Genomic DNA, 12,692 nt, shown 5'->3' on the forward strand with positions numbered 1-12,692 from the left:
CTCTTAAATGTTTTGTTTGATTTTCACCTAATGCTTGTGGATGTGTGTTAGCTTTGAGACATGCATGGAGCTGGATGGAGAATGATGTTTTCATTCACTGAAAATACGAAGATTTGTAAAACATTTCTCTGTACTTGAAAGGAAAGAGACTATTTTTATCGAATACATTCCATAAAATTTGGGAAAAGTCGATGTCAAATATTCATTTTGGTATGTTTGACGTATTTTGATACCTACCAGTAATAACACAGGGAAAGACTGATATGGAATTAAGAGGGAGGAGGAAAATATGAATGTCATTTTTAGAAGTTTAGGTTCATGTCATCGATTCTGAACAAACACAACAAAGCTTCTACTCAGAGCAGTGCTGATCGTTGCTCAGACAGCAGTGTAAGTGTGAGAGCTGAGGTTTGAGCACGCAGCTGGCATGTAGAAGCAGAGCAAACCACTTCAGGCCATGTTGCTGTTTGTGCCAGTGCCCCTGCTTTTGATGTGGCTGCCACATGTGCACGGCCTTGCCAGGACTGAATTAGGCAAACATTTCATCAGAAAGAAAATTGTCAACAGCTACTTCTACGTGATTCCAAGAACAAATCTTTCTCTCCACCCCACCCCCTCCCCCAATACAGTTATTTGGTGGGAGCAGAGCTTTCTGGATAGAAATCTGAACATTGCTTGATCATGTGAATAACTAGAACTGGCAAAATACATTTGAAAGAATTTTCCACCTTGACAGCAGCAGCATGGATAGTGAGATCAGGGCTTCTTGAGACCCCAGTGAGAGTGTTGGGTTCTCATTTTCTGGGCAAATAGACGGGTTTCTTGGTGTTTTGATAACGTTGTCAGAGCTTGGGATAGCTGTAGGACAAGAAAATAAATTAGTTCCTGACTTTGTGTGAGTCATTACTGGGTCTCCATGTTAGAATTCCACTTTCTCACCCTCCTAGCGGGATACATGACCTCATATGCCCACAGGAGGCTATCTGTTGGATTTGTTCCATTTTGTGTAATTTTGAAATTCATGAAGGTTCATTGGAAGGATTAATTATGTATAAGGCATATGTCTGCATGTTCTTTTCATCTGCGAATGTTATCCTGCATGCAGTTATTAAGGGTCTGATTGGACTGAACGTTTTGACAAGAATTCAGTGACAAAAGGGGCCCATTAGTCTTTGAAGTCATGGGCCAAGGAAGAGGAATGCAAGTAACATCAGTAATGACCTCATTTAACTCATGACAGAGTACAAGATAATCACGAAAAGTCATTGTAATAACTGCCGTGTGCTCTGTGCTGCAGTGCCCATGTTTCAGCCAGTCTGTTTTGCAGCTTTAATGCTTGCTGAAATCTTATGTTCAAATACAGGAAGGATGGACAGAACAAGACAAAAACCAGAAAGATCTTTCCTTCTCTCACATACTTAAAAGTGAATTAGCAAAGAGCTAGAAACAGTAAGACATTCTATCTCCTGAGAGTTTTTCATGGAAAATTGCATTTTTGACTAAAAGAACTATCTTGCTTAAAAAAAAAAAAAAAGATTTTATAGAAAATATATTATTTTCATCATAGCTACAGAGCAAAACTTCGTTTTTTAGTTGAAACTGAAAATCTGTGGGGAGAAACACTCCATTCAAAATTGCGAAGGAAAAAAAGTACATATTACATTATTAGAACATTTCTGTGAACCTCTAATGCAATTATCCAGTTAGTTTTATGAGAAGCACACAGAGTATCCAACAACCAACTTTGGAAACACATCTCCTTTCTCCCTAACAGTTAGACCACAAGTAAGTCAAATTTTGGGAAAGAAAAGAAACAAGGAAAACAAAATGAACCTGTTTCACACTCTTTACTTTTAGTTTGCCCAGTGTAATCTTACTTTTTTGAAAGTACAAAGACTTATCTGAAATAGACTTATCTGAAAGTACAAAGATATCATAAAATAGACCATTCTCCCAGTGCTTTTGTTGTAATAGGGGAGAGGAATCACTGGGAATCCCTTGGAAGCAACCTGTACTCTGAGGTAGCAGCAATCCCTGCAGTCCTCAGAGATCTGAGTATTTTACAGAAGGCTTGGTTTCGTTGCTGTGGTGGCTCAGCAGTAGCTCCACAGAGCGTGGGCAATGCAAGCAGTTTGCATTAGATGTTTGTAGGCTGTTTTCTCTCTTGTTTTCCTTCACTGCTGTGTCTGGTCAACAGTTAATTTGTATGGTTTCACTGGAACTCTGTGGATGTCTTCTGCTCTGGATGACTTGCCAGCAGTATGTATAGGTCTCTGTTATATGAAATGTTTGGCCAACTTTGCCATCAGCACAAGAACGGATCTTAGTTCCTTTGTTCAGCCCTCGCTGGAAATTTTTTTGGACAGATGCAGTCCACGAGGGCCTGATTTCTACAAACAGCTCTACGTTCTGCCATCAGCTTATTTCCCTGCCGTACAAAATTGGCTTTGTGTTTGTGTTTTAATAAGCAAACCTTCTAGCGGCCAGAGTTCTGTGCACAGTCAATTATACGTGGATGCATTTACAGAGGACAACGAATCTAAATCCATTCAGACCTGGGATTCATTGGAATTGGGATACATCCACATTGTGACTACATCAAATCTACTCATTCCCATGTAAGAAATAAGTAAACCATCCCATTGTACTCAGAAGTATGCCGAGCTTAAGAAACCAGCCCAAGCACAAAGATGTATGCAAAGCCTGGTTTGCACTTATGCACAGCTGTCGAAGTTATTTGGAAGTTGGCGTGCTTTTCTGATTTCTTCATGCTGTTTGATATGACTGAAAGTGCCAACGGCGGCAATCCCTTTGTGCTCAGTGCTCTCCATTGATCACATCAGCAGCAATGATTCAGCTTTGAGATACTGCTTTGGGGTGCACTGATCACAGGGCAAAGCACAGTGTGGTCTTTTCAGGCTAATTCTTCCTGTCGATGCTTCATTGTCCTCATCAAGAGTTCTTGAAAGGGATATTTCTCATCCTGACCCCTAACATGTTAAGCAAAGCTACAAACTTTAACTGCACAGGTCTGCTTGAATCTCCAAACAGTTGGCTTCGTTTCACAATAGCTGGGTGTTTGAAAACATTCAAGTGTGTAGAAATACTATTACACCAATTTCAGTGTCCACAGTCAGGCCTTGCAGTTGTTTTCTTGCAACACGTGTCTCATGGTGTTGTTTTTTACTGGAAGCCAAACAAGAGGGGCTAGTGGAAAACATGTGACTCTATCTGTTATTTACATCCCCTTCCAACCCGCCAGCCAACACAGCTCGAACATGAAAGTCACTGCAGAGCAGCAGCCTATAAATATTCAGAAAAATACAAGCAGGGCAGAAACATTGCAAAAACCTTTGCCTAACAGTTCACAGACCCTAAGAGCTGGGACTAACCACTGCTGGCCGGGGACACGGGCTGCAGTCAAACAAAGACTGATTGTAATTTTGTGGTTGGACATGAATGTTTTGCACAACACTGATTGAGGCCACTTTGAAAACCGGGCCAGGATTGTAAAATAACTTATTTACTGCAGTATGCATTGTATTTGAAAACACAGTAAAGCCTTGCAGGTTCTGAGTGGGCTTGCTGGAGACCTTATGGCTGAAGAAACCTCTGCTGGCTATGAGGAGCCATGTGGGACCTTGTTTATTTTATTTGTTGCCTTTGATTTGGTGAGGCAAAGTGGATTAAACATGAAGCAAGGCATTGGCTATCTTGTTTTAGTTCTAATTCCAGTTTTTCCATTGATTTCTCTCCATGGCCTTTGGCAAGTCACTTTAACCCTTTGGCCCTTTGATTTCTTACCCGAAGAACTGGCATAAGAGTGCCCTACTGAGAGAGCTTGGTGTGACGACTAATGAATTAACGATAGTGAATTAATAATTGTAAAGCTTTTACTACATGAAGAGCCTCACGTTAGTGGTAATTGGTACAGGAATCTCATGAGTCTATGCTGTCCTGTACTGCCTATGTGTGTCAACTTCCACTGATGTGCTTTGGAGCCTCAAGTGAACACACGATTGAACTTGGGGGTTGAACTTGTGACCTACAGCACCAGCACTGTGATGACCTTGTGCTGAGACAGAATGCTATGGGTTGGAGTGTGCTGGTGATGGCAGATGGGCTTTCTTCGAGCTTTCTACAAAGGCATTATTGCCTGATGCCCATTGATTACCATGGGGCTCCATGAGCATGAGCTCTCTGTGAGCTCCTCTGCAAACCAGGTACTGCTCATACTGCCAGTTGTCAGGAAGCTGGCTGCTCCTGGAATGAGGTGAAAGACATGTTCTCCTATGAGTAGAAACTGAGGCAGCTCAGGAACAGCTCCTGGTGAGGCTAGTGAAGGGGGAAGGCAAGGGCGTGTACTCTTTGCTCATGGGAAGAAGGCGTAAAGCATCTCCCCAAGCTTCAGTGTGGGAAACACAAAATAATTTGTGAATAGGTGGATTTGCTTCCTTGCCTGAAGTTGTTGGTCAGTCTTTTCATTAAGCAATTTGTTTGACTGCATCCATCCTTTCTGTTAATGTCTCACACAGCAGATGCAGCACCTGCCTGCCCTGGAGATGGGACTTGGAGGAGTCGCTGCCTGTGGAGGCTGAGCCCCAGCAGTGGGACTGGTGCTCCTCATTGCTGTGTGGGACCTGCTGGCTCGGTAAGCTGGGCAGACCCTGCTCCAGCCACTGCCCTGTAGTTATTTATCTGGTTGTGTTGGGCTCTGAGGGAGAGCCTAATTAAAATAGTTGCTGCGGTAAGAAAAAGCAAGTCTGACTACATTTTAGTGGCAAGAGCAAAAAGTAGGTAAAAAAACAAGTAGGGGGGGAGATGCAGGTCTTGTAGGTAATTTACTATAACAAATTTGCTTTGAGATGTAACTTTGGCTTCTTTCTCACCTGTTTAGGGCCTAAGAGCTACAAATCTGCTCTGCTTGATTTGCCTCCATATATTTATATGTCGTCTGTGTGACTTCCACACAGAACAAGCCATGATAGAAATCTTTCATTTAATTAAAATTGATTTTAAAATTCCCTTGATCAATAATGAGTTAAAATTCATCCCAGCAGTGATGGGAACAGCAAACCTTCTGAGAAAAGCTTTCAGGCCAGTGGTTTTGGCTCTGGAGACTGGGTCTTGCCTGAAATTATCCCATTCTTGGCTCCAGGCTCCGTGGTGCTTGGCACAGGGTGGTTTACCCTATAGCCCAGCTCGTCAGCCACCCATATGGAAAGCTGAGACATTCAGGCTAAAGGTCTCTTTCTTATTTTGCCTTTTTCAGTACAGATGCTTTCAACATCAAACTCTTTATACTGTCTATAGCCATCAGGTTGGTAGTACCTCCTATGCTTCAAAATGAAATGAGCGTTTTGTGGAAAATGACCCAATATTTCTTCTTTGATTCCTACACCATAGGCTATGTGATGTTTTTGAAGTGATCACTCAGATGGCAACATGGGCTAAGTTATTAGTGCCATGATTAACAGCTACATTTAAAATATTGCAAAAGGGCCCTTCTGCATCTAAGCTTTATTCCCAAGCAGAAGGAATACCAAAGCAAGTACGTATAATGTGAAATATCCCTGTGTGTAACCTTTCCTTACAGAAATTTGAGAGATTAATAAAGATTGGCTTCAAATGACGGTTAAAGTCTGTTCACACTCCAGGGTGCTTTCTCATTAATTGTCTTAAGCCTTCACTGAGAGACACTGTAGCAAAAGTGCTGTGATCAAGGAAAATTAAGAGGCTGGAATACTCACTTGGTGCTGCTCCTCCCCTGAGAGCTGGTCCCAAAGCAACATGTGATGAGAACTTTGTTCCTCATCAGGCAATGGGGTCACCCTGCTTGCGTTCCTTTGGAACTGCATTGACTTGGAATAGCAAATTAATACAGAGGATCTGATGGCAGGATTGGGGCTTTCATTAGCTCTGGACTAGAGTAAACACAGAAGGCAACAAGAAGGGTTTAAAAATTAAAATAATACAATGTCAACTCTGTAACTAATGTGTAAATAATAGTAAACAGAGAGGAAAACTGAGGTGCTATAAAGAGTGCCTTGAACAGAAGCAGCAGAATATTGGTCCAGACAGATGCTGTTGTGCCAAAGAGGAAGGAAAGGAAATGGCACGTGTACTAGATGTGCTGTACTAGATAATGTGTACTAGAGAGGACTGGTGTGATCTCTGATTGATGGGTGTGTTACCATTTTAGTCCCTAGTTAGGGAAAATTGTTATTGAATTGTTAGTTCATTTTGTATTGAAAATACTGTGAAAGGTTTTGCTGTCCTTTGCTGTCTTTTAGAAATATAGAATACTGAAAGATGCCACTATGTTGAAATGGTTTTGGAAGCAGAGACACAGAAGCCACCCCCCAGGCACTGGGGAATGCATGTACAAAGCAGCATAGAATGTAATTATCACTCAGTTTACATTAATGCTATGACATTTAAAGTGTTGAGTGAAATTTGCAGACACTGTGATAGTGGAAGTCTTTCTGCTCCTTAAAGGAAAATTTAGACAGCATCTTCGTGTTAGTAGGACAGGTAATAGTTTCTTACATCCCTTGAGAGAGATAATAAATACCTTGAGAAGGTCTTTAGCTTATATGTCCATCTAGAGTCTGCCCTTGAATGATGATAAATAATAATATTTATTGCAGCCTATTACAACCACTGAAGCACTTCTGTCAGAAGGTCTCAGTTGCACCCTGCAGTCATTCATTACTGGAGCCACGCAGTTGCACAGTACCCTGACGTTGCAGCTCAGTGTGTTCATATCACCTCTGTGACAGCAGAGCGACCCGGGCCTTAGTGATGCTGAGCCACCTGATGGCACTGGGAGCAGCCTGTCAGTCTCCTGGCTCCTGTGCTCTCACCTGCAGACAGCACTGCTCTGCTTGCAAAATTCCTTTGGTTTTCATTTTTTTTTCTTTTCTTTTACACTATCACACTTTTACAGCGCCAGTAAAGTACCCCAAACTTACTCATTTTACTTTTACAGCTCTGCTTGGTAATAGAATAAGGTGCTTGATGCTTTTCCAATCAAGCGTGTTGTGAGCATCTCTCTGATTTTCTCTGAGCATCTAGGATGCAGTGCAGGAAAATTCCCCTCTGCTCCACAGATGGGATTTTGGGCCACCTTGCATTGCGCTACCTGTATTTCAATTCTGTGCTGTGAGATGACTGGAGCTTTTGCTTTATAGTTTCCTATTCTCCCTTTTCCCCTTTTTCTCATCCCCAGAACCCTGAAAAATATGGCAGGTAATGTGATTTGACTATTGATTTCTTTTGCTCGTCTGCTGGAATTAGGAAGAAGAGCCTCTGAAACAATCACCAGGATGAAGCAGAAATGTCTTTTATCTATATTAAAAACAAAATTCAGCAGTTGTGGAAATTGTTGCTTTCCTGGAATGGTTCCTTCTGAGGGAGCATATTCTGATTGCACAGTATAAGTACTCGCTTATTTCTTGTGGGAAGAAGAATAGGATAGAAAAGGAAGGACAGGAAAAAAAACGAATGAGTTTTTTGTCTTTCCTCTCCTGATACAGAGTGTTGCACAGTGGAATTTAATGCTGTGAGATCCTTGCTAATAGTATAGTTCCAGTGACTGTGCAGTGAGATGTCAAAATGTTAGTATAGCCATCAAGCTCCATGGTGCTTCAGCTCCTTAAACCTCTTTCAGAAAGAGAGTTTAGATCAGAGGAGCGGTTCCTTCCTTGGAGTTTAAAGGTGCTTTTGTTTCCATGAAGGCATTTTGGAGCTTCTGCCTTCCTAAAGACATAGTTGGGGGAACATTTGCCAACTTAAACAACCCCCCTCTTCCCTCCTCTCCCATGCACCTGCTCTTTGTTTCTCTGCTGTTCCATCCTTGTAACTGTCCCATTGCATTCATTGCTCATTGCCACGAGGGAGCTGGGTGTGGAAAGCCAAGTAGTTTAAGAGAAATGGCCAACTCTCAAATACAATTGCTCAAATTTTAATTTTGGTCAGTATGCTAATACATACGTACTGAAAAAAAGCATTCATCTATTTCAGGATGAGGAATGGCCAGTGCCTGGATGTCCTAATGTTGGGAAGAGCAGGACGTGGAGCTCGGTAAGTCCCACTTGGCAGCAGAGACTTGTGAGCAAACAGCAGCCGTTGGGGGAGAAGTGTGGTCCTGTTTACTTACAGCCATAACTTCATCACTGAAGACAATTTTAAGCTTCCTAGGAAATTTAATTAAAAGGTATGGATTTTGTTCTAATGAAAACACATTATGTGTGAGCTATGGAGAAATGGGGATTTTTTGTGCATTTACCTGTATTTTGATTGGAGATGAGAAAGAATAGTGCTTCCCAGAAGAAAATCTGACCAAGCACAGGACTGTACTGAAGACAATTTAGGGCTTATGCTTTGTGTTTTCTGCAACAATTATCTGTTGTATGGAATATTCAGTTTTAAGAAAGTCCACAAAATTGTCCAGGGAGAAAGAGAGATTCCACTGGTTTCAATCATCAGATAGTTGGCTTAGATGGAGGACTTTGCTCTCCTTGTCTTATGATGCCTTCCTCTGCCCTCTTACACATGAGCTCTGTGTTTTTAGTTTGTAGATCTGAAGGCAGAACGGACAGCTTGGCAGATCCTTTTGTTTGGTGATTGTGGTGTGTCTGATGTGCTGGAATATGGCTCACAGAGCTTACCTACTTCTGAGGTAGAAAGTATAGGCAACAATTTAAGAAAGCTGGAGGAACAGAGAAGTGGCAAAACAAGAAGCAGCTGCTATTCTCATGCATCCTTTTCAGTGGTGTTAGTGGGTCCCTGGGACGCACCTCGTGTGATCTGTTACCCTCTGGAGTTCTCCTGCGGTTGTGTTTTGTCTCTTCCTCTCAGGACCCTTTTGACCATCTGTGGCTTGTGGAGAATATGAAAGCTCCTTCCTGTGTCCAAGATCAATAGCTTTAAAAAGAGAGTACAAGAAGCCACTAATCATCTTTTCCACCCGGCATTAATTTCTGAAGTGCTTCAGCGAGTTCGCTTTGAAGTTCTGTTATTTATTTATTTTTAACAAGTGTCCAGAACACGAGGGCCCACCCACATGTCCTGCAACAGGCGATGGCTCCTCCAGTGCTGTTTGGATGTGGGTGGGCCACGGCACTTTTTGGAAAGCTCTCCCAAATCCTGGAAATAAGATTTCAAAAGCCAATTGAGAAGTTTCACCATGTGCCCTGGCTGCAGTGGAAAGTAGTGCTGCTTTCCCGTCTGAATCTTGGATTAAGAAAAGAAGGAAAAAGGAGGGAGGGGGAGTTGGGGTGGAACTCAATAGCAACTCTACAGACTTAAATGTGGTTCAGTTCCTCAGCTCTGCTGCAGCTGAATAGGAGGAGACTGACTAGGGAAAGCTGTGTCCTTACAGCCTCCTCTCTGCATGTGTAAATAAGACATTCCAGCACTGCAGAGGTAGGGCCAGTGTAATATATGTATTTAAGTTACTAAGTCATCCACACACCTACCTGGTCTCTCTTCCTGTTTCTGCTGCACCCCATGGCAACAATGAGGGCTGCTATTACCACAGCATTGCACAAGCCAGGATTACACATACAGCATAGGAATGGTTCCTCTGGAACTCTGAAGCAGCACAAACATTTGTCCTTTGCAAATACAAAAAAAAAAAAAGTTGTACTGCAAAATGGGTGATGTGGTATTGGCTCACTCAGGGGTGAACCTGCCAGCATGCTGGAGTGGGTAAGTACATGAGCCTTGACATTGCTTCCAGTTGTATTTGGCCAGGATTGTCTAATCCATCCTTGGCACTCAGAGATGTTCACTTGTATACCAGCCACAGATGACTGAACTGTAATTGGCTGTTGCTCAGTTTGTAGGTACAAATAAAAGCAACATGCATATGTTTTGTCCTTTGTACAGGTACATTTCTAATAGTCAGGCTTTGAAAATGGATTACTCTGTGTGTAGATATCGAACATGTATGCCAGCCTTGTAAGTCTGTTACTGAATATTAGTTAAGGAAGGCATCTATTGCTGGGAGATGCCTCTTTGAAAACAGAGCATAGCTATCCTTTATTTATACAATAGATTTGCTTATTTTTTGTTCATGCACATCTCTGTCATACCCACTTCTGGCTGCCACAGAAGTGCTGAGGCTCTGTGAGAAGCTCTGTTTTCCTCGTTTTGCAGCACTAGTTTGGGTGGAACCAAAGTATAATGAGGAAGCTTGAGCTGGCAAAGTTTCTTGCCCAAATGCATCAACATGAATTTCTGGGCATCTGTGCTCAATGTGAAGCACCTGCTCGTGGAAGGTATGTTCTGTAAAGATTGGATGGTGGCCCAACTAGAAAGGAAGAATTCCCACATTAGACAAAAATTACCTGTTGAAGGCACAACAGTGATTGAGGAAACCTGAGGCTCGGCAGCATGGCAGAATAACAGAATAACAGGAGGAAAGGCTGTACAGCAGGGAGAGAGATGTACATAAGAGATTAAAAGGTTGTGTAGTGACTGCAGTAAACTGCAAACGTGGAACACAGAGGAAAGTTTCCCTTTGTGTTTCTGGAAATGCAAAATGCATTTCAGGCTGTCTCTCAAGGGTGAAGCACTTATAAAGCAGTTGAATGATGACAGTGGATTTCAGTGAAGCTAAAACTGAATAGGGACAGCTGTAGACATTTCCATAAAGGGAATCTCCCAGGAAGTAGTCTGTTAGGGAATCCAAGCTTTGTGTTAGTAAACACTAGATGCAGTGATGCTTAATTAAACTGGGGATGTGTTTTCCACAAATTGAGTATAAAAATTATGCTCCCTTTATTCCATTCTCCTGTTTCTCTCTCATCCTTCACATGTACAGTCGTTTCTGTTGTATTTTCAAAGGCAGCTTTTCATCTACTGGTGTGGGATGAAGTCTGTTCTCTGGGGGTCTGGGGTTTGAGGGTTCTACAGCTGATGCTTGTGCCTCTGGTGTCTCCTTCCTCGTGGCTGGCCAATGGGACAATGACCAATACCATGATTAGGTGTATACACACAAACTGCTGTTTTAAAGTCATTGTACGAGTTGGACAGATTGCAAAAGACAGCTTTGGTTGAATTTAAATCAATATAGAAGCATTTCATTTTCACATTGAAAAAAACACAGAATCTTAGTTCTCATACTAGGTTTCCTTGTGCCAAACATTCAGTGTGAGACAGTTTCTGACACGATGGCCCAATCTCTGATCTCTGCCCAGGATTACACAGCTGATGTGATGTGAATTTGGCTGATATTAAAAAAGAAAAAGAAAAAAGACTGAAGGTGAAGTTCTTGCACAAAGAAGACAGTGGCAGCATTGCTAAGTCAAGGCTTGGCCTGTCACTGAGGTTCCTTATGGGTTCATTGCTCAGGAAAAGATGATTCATAAATTAGCTGTCAGTACATTCACACCATCAACTCCAATTACTTTGCCCTCTCCTGCTCTCAACCCAAGCATGTGATTTTTCTGTCGTAATTTAGAATTGGGGAAAATATTTGGGGCCATGACCTTGTGTTACCAACTAAGTTTCATTCTGATTCAGATACATACAGATGAGTTATAACCCTCTAAAGCCCACCAAGTCCCCTTGTAAAGAACGCAGCCATTCAGTTACTGAGAGGGAGAGCAGAAGAGGTGTGCTGGCCAATCCATTTGCTCCCCACTTTGTTGTGTTCAATGCAACTATTCCTTAAGTAGCACCACACCTTCAGGAAGGATGTGCAGCTGTCTCACTGAATCGTAGCCATTTGTGCAGTACTAAGCTGCACGAATGGCTTAAAGCTGTGTGGCAAGGGAGGATTTCAGGCCCTTCAAATCTCACCGCTACCTCCAGTGATATTAATGATATTATTGAAGAATTTGGATGGGAAAATAATGTTGGGAAATTTGCTGTGAAAAGCTATGAATGTGAAAATGTAGGAGTGTTTTCCTATGCTTGTTTTTTTTTTATCTTGTGTCTGGCAATGCTATTTTGCATGCCTTTAGGAAATGGCTTTTTTTTCCTTTTCTCTGTAAACATATTTCCTTCTTGTTTGCAAAAAGAAAGGAGATAAAGGGAGGGCTACACCATGGTGAGGGGTAGATGTTGGAGTGCCAGTGCTGCCATGTGCACAGCCCTTCTCTTGTTTGTGGCTAACTGAAGTGCATTGGGTGCAATCTCTGCAAGACAACGTCCGCCTTGGCACAAGAGCTCCCTTGTGTTCATAAAACTTATAAAGCACATGAAGATACATTCTTCTCCTCCTGTCCCCCCTTCTTTTGAAACCTGAAGGTGTTGACTGGTGGCTCACTGTAGCTCTTAGTAGTTCCCACCCATTCACACCTCTGCTTGTCTGCTGTCCCCACCTACTCTCACACTTCTATTGCTGTAATGGCGTGTTGCAGAAATAAATTGTGTCTCACAATGCATGTGTAGAAAGAACAAGGGGTATTTAAAAGCTGAGAAATAGGAGAAGTAGGATGGAAAGGGAGAGGAGGGAAGTGCTTTTGACACGTTGAACTGGTAGTATGTTATGTAGCATATTATAATCCAAGCTAGATGCTTGCTGCTGCACCACGGCAATTATGACATTCATTTGGATGCTGGAAGTTAAATTCAGCAGGGAGGGATTGGGAAGCCCAGGGGTTGGGGTGCTGTTAGACGCCTGGGGAGATCCGGATTCCCTGTCTTGCTGTAGGATCTGTGTGCAGAAGGAGTGTGGG

The 12,692-nt window shown here is 42.4% G+C and overlaps 1 protein-coding gene across 1 annotated transcript in view; it reads left to right on the top strand.

Moving 5' to 3' along the window:
- LOC104913998 (uncharacterized) overlaps positions 1-12,692 on the top strand; it is a 286,339-nt gene that overhangs the window by 67,960 nt on the left and 205,687 nt on the right. Inside the window, exon 5 of the mRNA XM_085241696.1 lies at positions 8,026-8,085. Coding sequence (XP_085097822.1) covers positions 8,027-8,085 — 59 coding nt within the window. The 5' untranslated portion in view covers position 8,026. The remainder of the gene's footprint in view (positions 1-8,025; positions 8,086-12,692) is intronic.

Source organism: Meleagris gallopavo, chromosome 22 (genome assembly GCF_905368555.1).
Source record: "Meleagris gallopavo chromosome 22, MGAL_WU_HG_1.1, whole genome shotgun sequence".
Taxonomy (NCBI): Eukaryota; Metazoa; Chordata; class Aves; order Galliformes; family Phasianidae; genus Meleagris; species Meleagris gallopavo.